Below are 20022 nucleotides of genomic sequence, written 5' to 3'. Positions count from 1 at the left end.
ATGTGCAGGATAGGGAGATTATAAAAATAATCATGGTGGTAACTATAAAATGCTCGCTCTATGCCAAATACTGTCCTTTGTATCTTCTATCATCATTGAATCATCTTACTCTATACTAGCTTTATGTCAAACACATTTGACAAACACATCATCTGTGATTCAGTGGCACTCGCTTGTCAACTTGAGAGTTGTCCTCATTCTCCAGTTGAGGCAAGTGAGACACAGAGAGGTTAAGAAACTTGTCCGAGATCACACAGCAGGGACACGGAGTTTCCAAGCTGGTGCCCCGTGCCTACTTGCTTAAATACTGTGAAAGTTCACACAATCACTGAAACTTCTCTGTCTCTCTCTTTTTTTTTAATCCTGAATTTAATTTAACGTCCTGCCAAAACACCAAAATAACCTTAGAGAGGCAAGGAATTAATAGGAACTTTGGGCTAGACCAACCGGGTTCAAATGTTGGCTCTTCCACTGGGTGTGTGACTTTGGCCAAGTCGCTTAACTTCCTAGTGTTCCAGTTTTCTCCTCTGTAAATAAGGATGGTGAATGTTTCTATTGTATAGCATCCCTGTGGGGATTACATGAGTTACAAACAGAAGACATTTAGAAAAGCGCCTGGCACACAATAAATGCTTCTAAGTGTCTGCTGTTCCAGACATCCCTGAGTATCCACGTGGCAGACTGATTCCAGGACCGCCCCCCGGCCCCCGCTAGATACTAAAATCCATAGATGCTCAAGCCCCTTACATAAAATCACATAGTATTTGCATATAACCTACACATACCTTCCCATGTACTTTAAGTTATCTCTAGATAACATTATAATTCCTCACACAATGTAAATGCTATGTAATCTGTTGTGACTATGATGTAAACGCAGCGTGAATAGTTGCCAGCACACAGCAAATTCGAGTTACGCCTTTGGGAGCTTTCCGAAATTTTTTTATTCTGAACAGTCTAAGGGGCCACTTGAGAATCCATATGGTGGGGTGTTGAGTGGGTCTGATTTTCAGTCCCAGCCCCACCAGTTCCGTTTATCGTGTACTGCAGTTTTGTCCTCTACAAAATGAGAAGAATCATCATTGTAGTGAAGACTTGTGTAAATGCTCAGTGTTCGCTATTATGAATAAAAACATTGTCCAGAGATAGAAAGGTTCTAGTCCTGCCTCTGGCACTATGTTTAGGAATGGGAGCCACAGAGGGTCTCAGGAGGAGGCAGGCAGGCTGGTGAGGCTCTGAAAAAGGCCGTACTGAACTTCTGTTTGGACCAGTGAAGGATGTTTAATCCAAAGGAAAGATGACTAAGCAAGGAAGTGATAGCTGTCCTCACTGTCAAGGGTGACAGAATGCTTCTTTGTCATCAGATCAAGTTATGAGACCCCATGGGAGGTTGGAAAGAGGAAACCTGGGGCAGCTTGAGGAGGGTTCAAACTCAACTTTTCCCAGCTTCAGTTTCCTCATGAGTCAGATGGGTGGGGGTTGTCTTCTGTCTTTTCTGCTTCTGTCCTCTAAGCCACTGATTCTGTAGCCAATTTCTGTGTATACAGACCGTTTAGCATAAAGGCTGCTTCTGATGAATGTTTACTACAGCAAAAGAGCTTGAATTGACTATTATGCAAACCAGCAAAATCCTCTAATGACTCTGAGCCCCTATTGCCTCATCTTTCAACTTGAAGTGAGACTGCAGTGGGTTTCACAGGGCTTTTTGGAGAATAACCTGAGGTCATCCATGTGAAAGCACCTTCTTAAAATGTTATGTTTATTATTGGGTAATTATAACCCATTACCAGGTTATAAATTTTCAAGAATTAGAATATAATAAAAACACTCATAAGCACCAACATCTATTTAAAGTAACTTAATCTGTTTTCCGTGATTCAGAGGAGCCTTCAGGAAGTTACAGTCTCTGGGTCATGGTCATGAGCGTGGAGTTGCTCTGTAGAAAAAGGTCCTGGCTGTTTAAGTTCTTTGGATTTTAGGATTCATATTAAGTGGAAGCATGTTGACCATATTAAACCCAAAAGGGAATAGAAATCACATACTCTAAGCCCCTCATTTAACAGATGAAACCACTGAACCACAGAGAAACTGAGTGACTGGCCCAGAAACACATGTTACTTAATGGCAGATCTGGGAGTAAGATCCAGGTCCCTGACTCCCAGCACGCTTTCCATCATTAGTTTAAACACAACTCAGAAAGTCTGAAATGAGGCTAAGCGTGTACTGATGAACGTGGCTGCTCCTTTGAACGTGGAATTGGAGAACTATCAGAAGGAAGTTTAAGGGTCTGGGTATGTCATTAAAGGGTACAGCCCCATGAACTTGCCTTGACCCACTTGGGGGGAAAAAAAAGTGCGATGGAATGCTTAGTAATTTTCTTAAGCATAGCAGTTCATTTCTTCTGTATAAAATCATTCTCAGCTACCCTCTGAAATTAAATGACATTCCAAATGCGGGTCTTAGGGTGGCTTTCGCAGGCTTGTTATGTACACAGGAAACAACATGATGTAGGTACAGTATAATAATGGTCTCTGTCTTTTTTCTTTTCACTAATGATCATTAACATATAAGTTCTCTAACTTAATTGTGGTTGTTTTTTTGTTTTTTTTTTTTTGGCTTTGCCGGGGTTTGGTTGTGGCATGCTGGCTGTAATTCCCTGACCAGGGATCAAACCCAGGCCGCCTGTATTGGGAGCTCAGAGTCAGCTACTTGACCATCAGGGAAGTCCCTCTGTTAATGTTGCAAGTTAACATTGCAAGAGATAAGTGTGAAACAAGTTACTTGTGATGCAGCCTCCCTGGTCTTGCCTGTGTGCTATTACGCTGCTGCTGCTGCTGCTGCTGCTAAGTCGCTTCAGTCGTGTCCGACTCTGTGCAACCCCATAGACAGCAGCCCACCAGGCTGCCCCGTCCCTGGGATTCTCCAGGCAAGAACACTGGAGTGGGTTGCCATCTCCTTCTCCAGTGCATGAAAGTGAAAAGTGAAAGTGAAGTCGCTCAGTCGTGTCCAATTCTTTGCGACCCCATGGACTGCAGCCTATCAGGCTCCTCCGCCCATGGGATTTTCCAGGCAAGAGTACTGTAGCAGCTGTCTACTCAGGATCAGTGTCTACGCGGCGAGTGCCTATGAGCAAGTAGCTGGTGATGCAAAGCCTTCCTGGATGAGTTAAAAGCAGAGTCTCGCCTCCACCTCCTTACTCCCTTGTATAAATGTATTTCTCCAGGGATCTACAGGATTTTTGGCTCTATTTTTAGTTCGTTGATAACTTGAGAAACCTCCCAGGATCAAAATCTTGAATAGGGAGGATTCAGTTCACTCAGTCTTTTCTGAATCCCTAATAGATGTTGAAAATGAATCTGAATGGGAAGTGCGTGGGTCAGAGAATGTGGTGCGGAAGAACACAGACTCAGAAACCAAAACAGCCTGGTTTCGAATCCCAGGTCCTTTTGTGACTCTGGTTGCATGCCTTTGGGCAAATCCCTTAAATGCACTGGGCCTCAGTTTCCTCACCCTGAAACCTTATCTCATAGGGTTGCTGTGAGCATGCAGTCAAATCAACTGATACTCATAAAGTGCTCAAAATAGTGCTGGATGGTCAAAGTGTTTAAAAGATGACTCTGAGTCCAAGGCTATAACACACAGGCCTTAGGGTCTTAAGGTTTGAGCAAAGGGGGCTTGTTTTTCCTCAGTCAGAGTAGCCAAGCACATCCTACACCAGGACTTTTTAAGGAACTAGCAGGGGGACTTGCCTGTGAAGACCAGAGTTTGTTTGTTTTATTTTAAATGTGTTTATTTTTGGCTGTGCTGGGTCTTCATTGCTGCACACTGGCTTTCTCTAGTTGCGGTGAGCAGGGGCTGCTCTCCAGTTGCGGTGCACGGGCCTCTCATTGCAGTGGCTTCTCTTGTTGCAGAGCATGGGCTTTCGGGTGTTCAGGCTTCAGTAGCTGTGCACGGGCTTAGCTGTCCTGTAGCACTGTGGAATCTTCCCAGCCCACAGGGACTGAACCCGTGTCCCCCCGCATTGGCAGGTGGATTCTTAACCACTGGACCACCCTGGAAGTCCTGAACACCAGAGTTTATCATCAAGCCTCTTTCCAGCTCAGTGAATGTGTCCACATTCTCTCCTGGGAAGAGTGGTGGCGATTCTGATAAATGTGTAGCCTGGCCTCCAGCAGGTAGCTTGGTCTGTCGGGGTCACTTTTGTAAAACTGCTGGAATTGCCATGGTGTTTCCTGAACTGACTGGGACTCACCGGGTCCCCTGAGCCCACAAGCCCAGAGCCTTCAGTGGATCCCCTGGCAAGGGGGTTTCCGCGTTATGGTTTTGCTTTCTTCGGGGGCTGGGCTGTAGGAGAGATTAATGGGAAGTGAAAAGAGAAACAGTTGTTCTCAACCGGCAGGTCTGTTTGGAGTGTGTGACTCTTCTTGTATTTAGGGAAAAGATTACTCATGAGTATTTTCTTCCATAGAATATAAAGAACCTCAAATTACTACTTGCATCCCCCACCCCCTTCTCACCCGCCTCTCTTGTTTCAGTGTCTCCTCTGCAGAAACTTCAGCATTTTACTCTCGTTTCCCCTCCCGAGTGGGATTCGGTTCTGTATTTGCTTTGGCACTCGCACTTCCAATAAGCAGCCCCATCCTTTTTCCTGTTTCTGACCGAGCATCTTCTGCTCTGTGGTCCTCTCACCACCAGGCACTTCCTTCAGCCACGCTTGGCCGGTCCTCATATTTGTCCCCAAAGTGCTGGCTGTGCTCTCGCTGTTCGTGTGAAGGAGAAGAAAAGTCCCTAATAACTAGACACCCCGCTGTTCCTCTTCAGAGGTGACACCATGACTGTGGAAGCCAACTCTTAAGGCCTTTCTTCACTGGTTCAGAAGTTGAGATTTTGCTGAGCCTTTTTCATGCCCATCCCCACCTCTCTATGGTCCCAGATACGCATCTTTAAGGTCATTGGAAAGAGTTGGGGTAACTCCTATGTCCAAGAACCATTTTTTTTAACTTTTTAAACCATTTTTTAAACTTTTAAGAATACAGTTCTTAAAGGTCACAGTTATCACCAAATATTGGCTATATTTCCCCATCTTGTACCAGACATCCTTGAGCCTGTACATCCTTCGTACCTCCCACTTCACCCACCCCTATGTTGCCCCCCTGCCACTAGTAACTACTAGTTTCTTCTCTATGCCTGTCAGTCTGCTTCTGTTTTGTTATATTCACTAGTTTATTTTTCAGATTCCACATATAAGTGATATCATACATTATTTGTCTTCCTCCAGTTTATTTCACTTAGCATAAGGCCCTCCAAGTCCATCCATGTCCAAGGACCATTTTTCATAGGCATTGCTTCTTGGCCCAGTCAAGAGTCCAAAACAAAACCCTGAATTCTTTAGTTGCTGTGTGTATTCTAAAGATCGTAAAGCAGTAGCATATTGCATGGTATTATTTTACAGTGCCCCTTTATTCCCCATGTGACAAAAAAATATTGTGAAACTTAAAAACCAAGAAAAAAACTCTATGATGCTGTATTAGTCACTCAGTCATGTCAGACTCTTTGTGACCCTGTGGACTGTAGCCCACCAGGCTCCTCTATCCATGGAATTCTCCAGGCAAGAATACTGGAGTGGGTAGCCATTCCCTTGTCCAGGGGATCTTTCCCAGCCAGGGATCGAACCTGGGTCTTCTGCAAAGCAGGCAGATTCTTTACCATCTGAGCCACCAGGGAAGCTCATCTCTAATTTCAGTGCCCATAGTTCTTTATCCATGCCCAACACAGTGGACCAGTTTCAGAAGGACTCCCCCAGAGTTCAAGGGAACCAGCTGCCATTCCGTAAAACTAGACTTTGCAAAGGAGCCACCTGAAAGATAGAGCCACCGGTCATGCCCAGAGACCCTGGATCTTCTCAAGGGCACTGAGCTATTCCATTTCCTCATCCACCCAGAAGGAAAAGTAGCCCATCCAAATAGACCAGTTCTTTATGATGCCTGACAGATGAAAGGTCCTTTTTTCCAGGATCAGACTGAAGGACGCTGTCAGAGCACACTCACAGAGTCCCCTTAGCAAGTTGAAGTAACCACCAATAAATAACAGACTGAAGTTCCTTTTAGCAACCGTTGATTCTGTTGTATTTGAGCTATTAGATCATACAATATTTTAGAGAATAAAGCACTCCTGAGCATCTGGCTTTTAACCCATCAGTTCTCAAACAGTTGGTTTCAGGATTTCTTTTAATCCCTTAAAATTATTAAAGACCCCCAAAAAGCTTTGCTCATGTGGCTTTTATCTATCTATGTGTACTGTATTGGAAATTAAAACCAAAAATTTTTACTATTTGTTGTAATACATATCAAAAAATGTGTCAACTCGCTAAAAAGTAATAAGCCAAGTATATGTTAACATAAATATGTATTTATGAATATGTTTTCCAAAACCAAAAAAAAAAAATCAGTGAAAAGGTGGCATTGTCTTACATTTTTGCAAGTCTTTTTAATGTCTGGCTTCATTTAAAAAAAGGCTGGATTCTTGTGTCTGCTTTAATATCACATGCTGTGTAGCTGCTAGGAAATTCCACTGTGTGCTCATGAAAGATTGAGAATAGAACAACAACAGAAAAAACAAGTAACCTCTTCATATGGTTACAAAAAGTTTTGACTTCTTAGACACGCTGAGATGGTCTTGGGAACCCGGAAGGGTACCTGGTGCACACTTTGAGAATTACTGTTCTCTAAACCACTCATATGATATGTCAAAGGTTTCCCGCAACCACAGAATAAAATGAAAACACAGACTCACAGTCAGGCTTCCAGACAGAGATCCAGCCTGAGCCATCCTCTTGGGGGGCTGCCCTCCCTCCAACCCATTCCTGCCCCTACTCAGAGTTCAAGTGCCACCCCCACCAGGAAGTTGTAACATGAACAAGTACCTGTTATCCTTACCTTGCCCTCTCATTCCCAGAGGCTAGGCTGATAGTGTCCTCGAGACGAGTGAGTTGCTCTTTCTGGAAGAAGTTGCAGGGAACACTATATTATTTGGCATCTCTGGCAGGTCAAGCCCCACTCTGGAACATTCTCACTTCAAAAGGACACTGGGCTGCCATCAAATCAGTTCTGTGCATGGAATTCTCCAGGCAAGAATACTGGAGTGGGTTGTCATGTCATACTCCATGGGATCTTCCCGGCTCAGGGATCAAACCTAGGTCTCCTGCATTGCAGGCAGATTCTTTACCCTCTGAGCCACCAGGGAAGCCCTGTGATTCTAGAGTTGCATCCAAAGCCCACTGACATTATTATGACTCCGCATCCCCTCAGTGCTTCAGGCCTCTATAGAGCTGCACCTTCAGGACCGACTGGGAATCCACAAACCCCTGGAACTGCAGCTGGGCAAGGAAGAACAGGGCTGTGAGACCTATGGTTCCCTAGAGACACAAAAAGCAATTCTCTCCCCTCATACACACTTTGCCTCTAAATAAAAAATTCATTTGATATCACGCTTTGACACTCATGAAGCTAGAGTTCTACCTGAGATTCAGAGTTGAACCCTAAGGGCTCTTCAGACATGGAGACTCAGTTTTGTTAACCATTCAGAAATCTTTTCCCTTTATCTCGGCTGTCTAACTGATGAGATCTTTTTTCTCTCTTTTCTTTCTGCCTTGCTCTCTCTCCAACAGGCTTGCAGCCAATGTTCTGGAGCAGAGATGACGTAGCCCAGTGGCTCAAGTGGGCTGAAAACGAGTTTTCTCTAAGGCCGATTGACAGCAACACATTTGAGATGAACGGCAAGGCTCTCCTACTCCTGACCAAAGAGGACTTTCGCTACCGGTCTCCTCATTCAGGTGAGAGTCTGGACTCTGGACCTGGGCTCAGCCTGGGAAGTCTGGTCTCCAGCGCTGGCCTTTGTCACCACTCACGCTCCCAGGAGATCTCCATGTCAGGTCGCCGTGAATGCAAGGACAGTGACCCTGCTTAGTGGAGCGTGGATCCTGCTGATGAGGGCCAGTGTGAGGGGAGAAGAGGAAGGGTTTCCAGGTCCAGGAGAGACTTTTAGGAGAAGTGACCTAGTTCAGACCCACAGACCCTGGAACTTAAGGGATCCAAGTGTACCACCATAAAAGGAAGAAAATCCGTTCAAGAAGCCCTTTCTCTCCACCTTGCTTCTGATTCTGAAGTCTTTCAGAAGAGATGCAAACTGCTCAGTTAAAAACAAAGACAGGAGAGGGCAGGGAATGAGTGGTGCTGAGGCAGGAGGAGTAAAAGGGGAAGGAGAAACAAGCGAATGGGTGAGAAGGGCTGGGGAAGGTGGAGATCCTTGTAACTCAGACAACTTGAGACCTATATGCAAAGGGCTTTAGGTGATTTCTTTTGGAAGTTGTGAATTTTTGAAGTATGAATCTTATGTTGAATACTTTGTGTGTTGGTATTAGTCGTTCAATCATGTTGAACTCTTTGCAACCACACGGACTGTAGCCCGCCAGGCACTTCTGTCCATGGGATTCTCCAGGCAAGAATACTGGAGTGGGTTGCCATTACCTTCTCCAGGGGATCTTCCCGACCCAGGGATCAAACCTGGGTTTCCTGCATTGCTGGCACATTCTTTACCGTCTGAGCCACCAGGGAAACCCGAATAGTTTGTACAAATCTTGAAGGATACAGGTGACAGTTTCCCCTGGCTCATCTAACAAGAAAGATTTCTCGAAATAAGGGCTCCTAAAACCACATGTAAAAGTTTCCTTTAGTAGGAAGCTTTAGTACCTACAAAATGTATTGGTGATATGGATAAGAACTCAAGCAGACTTTCTAATTTCATTTCTCACACTTGATGGATTTTTTTTTTCTTAAATTTTTTGTGATGTGGACCATTACCAAAGTCTTTATTGAATTTGTTACAATATTGCCTCTGTTTTATGTTTTGGCTGCAAGGTATGTGGGATCTCAGCTCCCCGACCAGGGATTGAACCCACTCCACTCCCCTTGTGTTGGAAGGTGAAGTCTTAACCTCTGAACCACCGAGGAAGTCCCCTTGATGGATTTTTAGAAGAGATTTGGGAACTCCATATGTCCAAGGGGAACCCTGGTCTCGGGTTCTGCCTCTTGAGGACAGTTATTCGAGGACCCACGGGTCCTGCCTTGTCAAGTCTCCTTGCTGCCCCCACTTTGATGTCACTTGCCTGGCAGAGCTCCTTTCTTCATTGATTTAAGGGCAAAGGTCCCGCACTAGGTCTTGGCTTTGTCCCCAACTGTGTTCACCCTTCTTTACTCCTGGAGGCTGGCCAGGAGTTAATAAACTAGCTAACCGTCCTGAGGAAACGGCCTGTCACACAGGGCAAGATAAGGATGTGTATGGAACTGTAGCGTCGCCCAGCTTTTCCCAGTTGCAGCAGAACCGTTTAGAGGAGGAAATGATAAAAGGGAAGTTTCCCCCAGAAGTACAGATGTTCATGGAAACTTGAAAACTTCTACAGCTGAGAACCAGGGCACTGTGAAGGTTTTAGAAGGGACACAGACATACTTGAAACATTTCATCTTCCCTCATTGATTCTTTCTGTAGCCTCAGGATAAGAAAACTGTAAAACAACAATATAAATAAATAAAACCAACCTGAAAGGAACCTTGAGAGTTCCTTTTAATTTAATGCAAAAACACTTCCCTTTTCTGTTCCAGTGGGAACTCAGAGATTAGACTCAAAGGGGCAAAGTTACCCATCTGGAGGGAAATGTATGCTAACTCGTCAGTGTTCAGGAGAAGTCATTCATGTCGGGCAAACAAAGGAAAACACAATGATGTGTTTTAAGTTGACTTGATTTAGACCTTGGGCATGCTTTCCTCTTTGTAAATCTCTCTCTGCCTCCCCTCATATCTCAGGTATGCCCTTTTTTATATTTTATTTTTTTAACTTTCTGTTTTGTGCTGGAGTGTAGCCGATTAACAGTGATATAATAGTTTCAGGTGGACAGCAAAGGGGCTTAGTCATACATATACACATGTCCATTCTCCTCCAAACTCCCTTCTTATCCAGGCTGCCACAGAATCATTGTCAGGTGCTCCTTTTTGTTGCTGATTTTTTATTTCTCCAATGACCTCTCAGCTTTACTTAAAGCGGGGAGCAGAGACATAGCAAACCTGTCAGTACATCCTTGCCAGTTTGTCGGGTCTTTGCAGGGTGAGCCATGTGGGAGGCTGGAAGGGAGCTCACCACCCCATTGAAGGCAGGATCACACTGAACCTGAAGGCAGAGGCAGCTGGGGAAGGAGAGAGCAGCATGAATGGGCCTCAGAAAAGGAGTGGAGCTGGTCTGGAACGTGAAGGATGGAACTGCATGACGGGTCATTGCAGCAGCGTTAACTTAGTGGGTTTGGGCGGCCGTGAGGAATCCCACCTGGAGATGGAAGAGGCAGCATTAGGCTGGTGCGCTAGTTGGAACATGGTTATCATAGCCATGGTTAAGAGGGAGCAGTAGAAATTCATTCTGTGAGTGTTCCCTGAGTAGCTCCATGCCAGAGGACAAGAGAGCTGGCTGAGGAAGTTAAGGGAGAGAGAAGTGATTTCTAGCCGGGTTGTCAGATGAGGCTCAATTGTGTGGTAGCCGAGCCAGACTTTGAAAGCTGTGAAAGGTGAGCAAGAAGCGGGAGGGAAAGGTGTTGAAGAGGAAGTGAGGCCAGTTCATGTGGAGGAGGACCTTGGAGACGAGTTTTCGTTTGAAACACTGTTCATCATTACTCATCACCCCTCACCCTTGTCTGCTTGCCTCTTCAAGTTCTGCTACTTTCTCCAGGAACACTTTCCCTGACTCTCCCGTCCCCACATCCCTGGTTCCGCACATCTCTGGTTCCACCCTACCTTCCTTTCCTCCACGTCTCCCTGCCTCAATCTGGGTGAGGTGCTGGTCCTCATGTTTTTTCCTTTTGGCTGCACCACATGTGGGATCTTACTTCCCTGACAGCGAGTGAACCTGTTCCTCCTGCATTGGAAGCACTGAGTCTTAACAGCTGGATCACCAGGGAAGTCCTGTTGATCCTCTTTTCTGTTCAGTCGCTCAGTTGTGTCCGATTCTTTCTGATCCCATGGACCGCAGCACGCCAGGCATCCCTGTCCTTCACCATCTCCCGGAGCTTGCTCAAACTCATGTCCATCGAGTTGGTGATGCCATCCAGCCATCTCTGTCGTCCCCTTCTTCTCCTGCCTTCAATCTTTCCCAACATCAGGGTCTTTTCTAATGAGTCAGTTCTTTGCATCAGGTGGCCAAAGTATTTGAGCTTCAGCATCAGTCCTTCCAATGAATATTCAGGACTGATTTCCTTTAGGATGGACTGGTTGCATCTCCTTGCAGTCCAAGGACTTCAGATCTCCTTGCAGTCCAAGACTCTCAAGAGTCTTCTCTAGCATCAGAATTCAAAAGCATCAATTCTTTGGCACTCAGATTTCTTTATGGTCCAATTCTCGCATGCATGACTACTGGAAAAATCATAGGTTTGACTAGATGGACCTTTGTCAGTAAAGTAATGTCTCTGCTTTTTAATATGCTGTCTAGGTTTGTCATAGCTTTTCTTCCAAGGAGCAAGTGTCTTTTGATTTCATGGCTTCAGTCACCATCTGCAGTGATTTTGAAGCCCAAAAGAATAAAGTCTGTCACTGTTTCAGTTGTTTCCCTGTCTATTTGCCATGAAGTAATGGGACCAGATGCCATGATCTTCGTTTTTTGAATGTTGAGTTTTAAGCCAGCTTTTTTATTCTCCTCTTTCATTTTCACTTTCATCAAGAGGCTTTTTAGTTCCTCTTTGCTTTCTGCCATGAGGGCGGTGTCATCTGCATGTCTGAGGTTATTGATTTCTCCCAGCAATCTTGATTCCAGCCTGTGTTTCATCCAGCCTGGCATCTGGCATGATGTACTCTGCATATAAGTTAAATAAGCAGGGTGACAATATACAGCCTTGACGTACTCCTTTCCCAGTTTGGAACCAGTCTGTTGTTCCATGTCTGATTCTAACTGTTGCTTCTCGACCTGCATACAAGTTTCTCAGGAGGCAGGTAAGGTGGTCTGGTATTCCATCTCTTTAAGAATTTTCCACAGTTTGTTTTATCTCAGAACATTTCCTAATTCTGTCATGGCCCCTGACACACATACACAGGGTTCACACTGTGATACATGAGATTGTTTTCTATTCCATATCCTCTCTCAGAGTAGAAAGTTCAGGCTGCGTCCTGTTCAGCTGCCGTGTCTCCAGTGTCTAGCACAGGGCATGACATCTGGTTGGCACTCAATAAATATTAGGTGAATTATGACCCAATCCAAGAGTATCTTACAGCCAGTTAAGGAGTTTGGATGTTATTTTGCAAATAATAGGAAACCACTGAAAGGTTCTGATCAGGAGAAAGATATGATTGAAGCTCTCCCTTTGGTACAATCAGTCCCCTACATACAAATGAGTTCTATTCTGAGAGCATATTCGTTAAGTCCAGTTTGTGCATAAGTTCAACATACTTAGCCTCAGTACCTAACTAACACAATCTGCTATTTAGTACTGTACTATAATAAGTTTATAATACTTTTCACACAAATAATACATTTTAAAAAGCAATAAATAAAGCATTTTTTATCTTACACTATAGTACCATGACAGAGAAGGCAATGGCACCCCACTCCAGTACTCTTGCCTGGAAAATCCTATGGACGGAGGAGCCTGGTGGGCTGCAGTCCATGGGGTCGCTAAGAGTCGGACACGACTGAGCGACTTAGCAGCAGCAGCAGCAGCATAGTACCTTGGAAAGTATAGTAGTGTAGTCCAATGGCTGGCATACAGGGGCTGGCATCCAGTGAACAGGTAAGAAGAGTTACTGACTGGAGGAGGGAGAGGAGGCAGTAGATGGTGGAACAGAAGGACCATCAGCAATAAGAGATGGAGGGCAAGCACATTCACGTCTTTGAAAGTTTGCAACTTGAAGGTTTGTATGTAGGGGACTTGCTCTCTAGACACTTGCCATCAGTGCGTAGCGTAGATTCACTGGGCCACTAAAAGCAGGAAAACCAGGTACAGTGCTACTGCTACAGTCCTAATTTGAGACTCTGAAGTCCAGGACGGAATCAGTGACACCAAAATAATATGCTTTAGGCATGAAATGGTTATCCTGGCATTTTGGCCAAGTGATGCCAGAGCATTCAGGAAGATGTGCCCTTTTCTGCACAAGTCTGAGACAGAAGCCAGGCCAAGCTGGGAATAATAGATTTCAGAGCATCCCCCATTACATCGAGCTGAGACTAAAGATTAATCTATGCGGTAGGTAATTTAATTTTAAGGCAGCAACCAGAAAGCCATGGACAGAATATCAAGGTGATACCTGCCAGTATGGGCTATCAGAAAACTTGCCACAGAACAGGAGTATTGTCAGAGGAATTGGAAGACAGAAATAAGAAGATGATGAGATGACCCTTCCCATGAGGTAGGTAGCCAGCCAGCAAGGTGATGAGGGCGTGATATACCTGCTCACCTTCTCCTTAGGTAGAGACAATGTATAAATAGAAAACCTTGTTTCTCTCTCATATGAAACATTTGGCACTGCTTCTATTGACCTGCACTTTGCTCTTGCCTTCAACGTAGTAGATGTCACAAGGTCCAGATTCTACACATGTCTCTTCCACATATATCATCACCTCGTTTGCTCTTATCTTCCTTGTCCATAAAATGGAATTTTCACCCTGGGGATCCCAAACTCTCTTTATAGTTCAACCCAACTTCAACCACTGAAAGTGTTAAGCTTTGAGTAAGCATTACAACTTCCCACCTATAGGCAGTAAATAGATACTTTAGTCTCCTTCATGACTGTATACCATGAAAAAACCTAGACTTTACCCAGTTTTTTCCTGTCTTTCTTTAACCTTTATTGCTGCCTAAGACAAGGCAGCAGCAGCTTCTCACTAGTCATAGTGTTGCTAGAATGAAACAAAAGGATCTGATGGGCCATCACCATGAATGGAAGTTTACAGCTTCCTCCCGGCCATGTTTCCTGCCTGGCCTCACCCAGAGTTATGTTTTCTGTGCATAGAAATAACATTCCTTGACACAACTCATCCCATATGTAGACAGGAGAGAACAAGAGTTCGATGAATTATAATTAGTTGAACTATTAAGATACCTTCAGTCAAATACAGTAGCCTCCTTGAACCCCACATTCTCCAACCAATTAAACAAACTACATTTATGCTGTCCACTTTCAGGACAAATGTCCTCCCTTTTCAACCACTAGACTAAAACAGGGAACGTTCAGAATATAGTTTAAGATATTATCTCCAACAGAAGATGTCAAGGTTGAATATAAATGGTAGCTTTTCTTTGAAATAATCTTCTAATCAGGATATAGCAGGATGACAAATTTATAATATTCACAAAGTTAAGGGAAAAGTGTAAAAAAATCTCTATTTTATAAACCTTATCCAGACAGGATTATTTTACCTAGTCCTTGGGCAACTGGGTAGTTATCACATTAAATGGTCTGGGATGATTCAATTCAAAGGAGTTTCATTGAATTTTATGAATTTATTGAATGCCTTGAAATGAATAACTCCAATTGTTACTTGACCTCTTTGAGACTCTGAGAAAACACATTAATCCGAAGGAACAGACAAGTTAGCATTGATATTAACACTCTCATTTAGAGTTATCCATTGCAAGATACTCAGGTGGGATGTATTTAAGTATTCCTTATTTAAATGAACAAAAAGTGTTATTAATTTAATTCATATTAGACTTTTTATCAATGCTTTGTAAAAAACAAGAAACGTTCAAAGATCCTTCAGGTTAATTCAGCAAAAAATGTATTGGGGTTTTACTAAGTAAATGAGTTTTTAACATACTGGAGTGTGATGTTACAAAGTGTTTCTTCCTGTCCAGCCCACCAGCATCTTTTTCTTTGGAAATGTGTTTTGCTTGTGACTTTCAGATATATTAAATTTCTTTTAAAGGTTAAACTTAAATACTGGTCTGTATCTACATATGTTTCCTAGGAAACCAACCTGCCTATTAATCTCTATTAAGCAGTGGTAGGTGGTTTGCTGGCTTGAGTCCACTGGCTGCTTTAGTCTCAACTCACTGGGTTTCAGGGCATGGGTAACAGAGGGGAATTTTAGCCCTAAAGTGTGGGAGTTCCAACAAACATGACCCTTGACTGAAGATACCCAGAGTTGCCTCTCTCTTCTCTTCCTGTGTCTTTGAGCAAAACAAGCCAAAAATATGTGTATTGCCCATCAGCAAAATGCTCAGATAAATCAATTACAGGAGAGTCATGGAATTTGTTAGCATTTTGCTTATCCCATTGGTGAAATGTTGGTGATGACTGACTGATCGCTCTGCTATGCAGAGTCATATTTTAACATGTGAAACATACAGCACTTCCTGTAACTGACAGTGCATACTTATGTCACAATATTTAGATTTTCTCACAAACTTATTCTTTGGTTTACCTTACTTTATCTTCTGTATGCAGGTAAAGGCAGTTGTCTTTCTAGATGTCTTCCTGAGTGAGTCTCCTCTTAAATTTTCAGAGACTTCTCTGGTGGTTCAGTGGCTAAGACTCCATGCTCCCAATGCAGGGGGCCTAGGTTCAATCCTTGGCTGGAAACTAGATCCCACATGCTGCAACTAATTAAGATTTCACATACCCCAACTAAAAATCCTCCATGCTGCAACTAAGACCTGGCTCAGCCAAATAAATAAATAAGTAAATAATTAAATATATATAAAATATTTATGTTAGATATATATTATATATATAATATCCCAATTTTCCCACAACCTGCTCCCTTTTTTTCCCCAGGATCTCTGTGTCCAAGACATAGATATCAAATAAATTTCAAATATTTGTTCCTAAGTGAAAGAGGAATTTATTTTTATGGTCACAGAAAGCACTCTGTATTAAATTAAAAGATTTGTAATTCAATCAGGCTATAAAAATGGATTGAGTGGAATGCTTGGAAACGAAGATAGAGCAGAGCTGGAATACCAAGCAGTCCCACGATGGGAATGTTCTTAGACCACCAGTGGGATCTCCCAGGCCTGTGTCTGAGTTGGTGTTTTCACTGTTGAATTTATGAAACTGAAGGGACTGAGGCCTCAGACGTCATTTTGAACCTGTCACGGGTGGGAAAGAGCAGCAGAGAGTTGAATAGTGTCCCTCCCACACCATATATGCTGTTATTTTTTTGTAACTGGTCAGAGGGAAACTAAAATCTCTGAATAAAAACAGAAGAGAGAGAAAAAGAGAAGAGAACGCTTTGCACATGTAAGAATGTGTTACTTCTGATTATCTTCGTAGGAGGGTGTGTACATAGTAAATTGTCACCTCTGAAAAATGCGAGCTTTTAATAATGTGAAGATTCCGCTTTAAACCTACTGAACTCAAGGTAAACGCCGTGAAACCCCACGGGGAGGGGCTCTGGGTACCCCTGTTGATGACACTCTTCATTGGTCCGATTCTTCTGGAGAATCAGCAGTGTATAATAAGAACTTTAAAACTAATCGTACCCTTTCACTGATAACACCATTTTAGGAAAAGAAAAATCCCATGGAAGCAATCCAATAGGAAGTCAAAAAAGATACCCTTAGTAATTCTATTCATGACAGTGAAGACTGGAAATGCCCATACCACCCCCAGTAGGGGACTGACTGGCTTTAAAAAAACATGGAGAATATAAAAATAGAGGCATACACTGTAGCTTTGCAGCCATTCATTGAGTCACTTCAGTAGATCATTACAGGCCTTGTGGATCATGTTCGGAACTTTAAATGTTATTTTAAAAACAGGTGGAAGCCATTCATGGTCTGAAGCAGAGACTGGCATGGTGAAACCCAGAATTGAGAAGTGGGATGTAGAGCAGTCGGTAGACGCAGTGGCAAGTGCCCGAAACTAAGACATCCAGCGGGGAAAAGCAGGGGCTTCAAGGACTGTTTAGAAGGCAGAGTCTTGGTGATGTTGAATGAGAAGCAGAGAGTCAAGGATGAGTCCTGGTTTCCGACCCAGACAGCTGGGGATTTACTGCACTAGGAAGCACCGATGGTTGTAAAGGCGTTTATGTCGAACATGTAAGACATGTGGTGCCCGGGTGACAGGCAAGAGGACGTGTGTAGGAGGTAACCGAAGGTTCTGAAGGTGAGGAGGGGTGTCTGACTGAGCAGATGTAGTGGAGACCAGCTGACGGCAGCCATGGAGGGGCTGAGATGACCCAGGAGAAAGGCGATGAGAGGCCTGGGAGCCTTAAAGGGTGAGGAAGCAGCGAGAGCAGAAAACCAGGAGATGAGGCATGTCTGAAGCTGTGGGGTGTTCTAAGCGAGGGGGAGACAGTGACTAGTGCTAATGATGTTGCTGAGAGGCAGGTACATCACTCTTTGGCTTTGATGACCTGGAGGTGACCTCGGCAAGAGCACCGTTGTACCTTCCTCCCACCTTCCCCCCATCCCACCCCTCTGAGTCATCACAGAGCACCAAGCTGCGCTTCCTGAGCTGTACGACAGGTTTCCACTAGCTAGTTACGTTACACCGGAGAAGGCAATGGCACCACCCCACTCCAGTGTTCTTGCCTGGAGAATCCCAGAGACGGGGGAGCCTGGTGGGCTGCCGTCTGTGGGGTCGCGCAGTCAGACACAACTGAAGCAACTTAGCAGCAGCAGCAGCAGCTGTGTTACACATGGCAGTGCATGTACATCAGTCCCAACCTCCCAGTTCATCCCCTCCCCCACCCCATGTCCACATGTCCATTCCCTACATCTGCATCTCGATTCCTGCAAATAGGGAGGGGGTATACATCCATGGCTAGCTGATTCACTTCCTTGTACAGCAGAAACCAACACAGCATTGTAAAGCAACTATACCTCAATTTAAAAAAAAAAAAAAAAGCACTTTGGAGAGGGTTGGACTGGAGACCAGAGGGCCTGGAGAAGTGCACAGAGAGGGGCGTAGTGATAACAGAGTTGGACAGCTCTTCGGGAAGTTTGGCTGCAATGGGAAGAGAAACAGGGACAGCACCTGGAGGGGAAGATGAGGACAGAGGAGGGTGTGTGTGTGTGTGTGTGTGTGTGTGTGTGAGTGAGCACGTGTGTGTATGTGTGTGTAGAAGACAGAAAACACTTGAAGCTGCTTAAATGCTAAAGGGAAGAGACCCATAGGAAGAAGTTGACGATATACTGCACACCGGGACAGGGAAAGAAACGGTGAACTAGAAATATGTGTGTGAAATGATGTCCGCTATAAAAAAAATTCCATTCTTATGACTTTATGAAACTTATGTGTGTCCTTGAAAGACAAAAAGTACTGAAGCAGAGCAAATAGTTTCCAGATTTTTTTGGAGACATGTCAGTTAATAATCATCATAGTCACAAGGAATACCATCTCCTGAGCACACAGGAGAGCAGACCTGGGGCCGACGCTCATTCACATCATCTCATTTAATCCTCATAACAGCCCTGCCAAGTCTAGGCATTGTTCTCATTTGATACAAAAGAATATTTAAGCCTTGAACTAAGGCTCAAAGACAAAAGGTAATTTGCCTCAGGACATGCAGCTGATGAATAAAGGAACCGGGATTCAAACCTGGGACTCCCTTGCTCCAGAGCCCAAGCTCTGTCTTCTAAAAGTAAAGAAACTTAGGTAAATTTAACCCTCTAAACAGTATCTTTATGTTCTTGGTCTTCAGACACTAGTAAAATTGCTAAGGCAACTTGCAGCAGTTTTGTTCACTCTCTCTACTGCTTGTTTCAAACAAATTGCAAATAATAGAATTTAGGATTCTCGAAGTAGATGCCTAGGTTTTAACACCAAGGTCACTGATACAAAATTGTGTATGTGTTTAGTTAGTGGGTTTCTGTGTGTGTATGCAGGTATCTAGGAGTGTATCTAGGGTTTATAGGACCTGAAGTTATAATGTGAAGACACGCAGTTCTAGGTTTCCTTTTTTTTAATTTGTATTTATTTATGGTGTGCCGGCTCTCCGTTGCTGTGCATGGGCCTTCTCTAGTTGTGACAAGTGGGGCTCCTCTCTAGTTGCAGTGTGCGGGCTTTTCATTGTGGTGGCTTCTGTTGTTGCAGAACACAGGCTGTAGGCCGTGTGGGCTTCAGTAGTTGTGGCGAAGGGGCTTAGGTGCCCCATGGGCATGTGGGCTCTTCCTGGACCAGGGATCAAACCCATGACCCCTGCATTGGCAGGTGGATCCTTAACCACTGAGCCTGGAGGAAAAGTCCCTTAGGTTTCCTTTCATGGGACTATGCAAACAAAGGCCCCTGAAACTCACTGGCTTCACAGCAAACCCACCTGTGCATGTGGATACATGAACCATGTGTGTATGCCTGAAGATAGCGGGAGAAACCAACAAAAGCTATTGTCCCTTAAACAATAGCCTTGGTTTCATTGCTTAGTACAATGGAAGCATCTTTTAGGGTTAGTACTAGTTATGTCTTTTCTGGGAAGACAGGGAAGATTTATCAAGGATTGAACAGGCCAAGAGTTTCTTGAACAAGTGCCTTGAATTCAGGCCAGTGGTCATTCGCTTTGTTAGATATGTAGCACTATGGTTCGTGCTCTTTATACAGCAGGCAAATAAATATAACTTCTTTTTAAATATCTTCTTTATTCCAGAGATCTTTTTGTTAATATCACTTTTGCGATGTCATCTCCTGTGTGTATAAAGATTTTCAGAATGTAGCCAGAAAGCATACTGGCTGCTGGAGGAACTGGGGGCCAGTGAAGATGGAAAAGGATGGGGGGGCACCTTTATTTATTTAGGAAATGGTTGCAGATGGGACACACGTGCTGTGCTGCTCCAAAAGCCAAAAACTAGGAACCGAGGTACATGAGATTACAGAGGACGCCAGCTTCCAGCCCAAGAGAAGAACCTTCTAGCGACTAGAGCTGTCCAAAAATGGTTTGCTTATGCTGTGGCCGGCTGCCCGTCATGGAAGTACTCAGCCAAAGCTACTTCTTGGCAGGGGGCTTTTGCTGAACACAAGTTCGAATCCTTCTAAGAAACTTGTAGAATCCTAAGATTCC

General features: G+C 44.1%; 1 protein-coding gene across 3 annotated transcripts in view; it reads left to right on the top strand.

Annotated features, from left to right (window-relative positions):
- ETV6 (ETS variant transcription factor 6) overlaps window positions 1-20022 on the top strand; it is a 289093-nt gene that overhangs the window by 222678 nt on the left and 46393 nt on the right. For all 3 annotated transcript variants that reach the window (XM_070790077.1, XM_070790076.1, XM_070790078.1), the window contains one exon: window positions 7667-7831. In XM_070790077.1, the coding sequence (XP_070646178.1) occupies window positions 7667-7831 (165 nt within the window). The remainder of the gene's footprint in view (window positions 1-7666; window positions 7832-20022) is intronic.

This window comes from Bos indicus, chromosome 5, assembly GCF_029378745.1.
Source record: "Bos indicus isolate NIAB-ARS_2022 breed Sahiwal x Tharparkar chromosome 5, NIAB-ARS_B.indTharparkar_mat_pri_1.0, whole genome shotgun sequence".
Lineage (NCBI taxonomy): Eukaryota > Metazoa > Chordata > Mammalia > Artiodactyla > Bovidae > Bos > Bos indicus.
The sequence above is the reverse complement of the archived record's forward strand: the minus strand, read 5'-3'. Positions and strand labels throughout refer to the sequence as shown.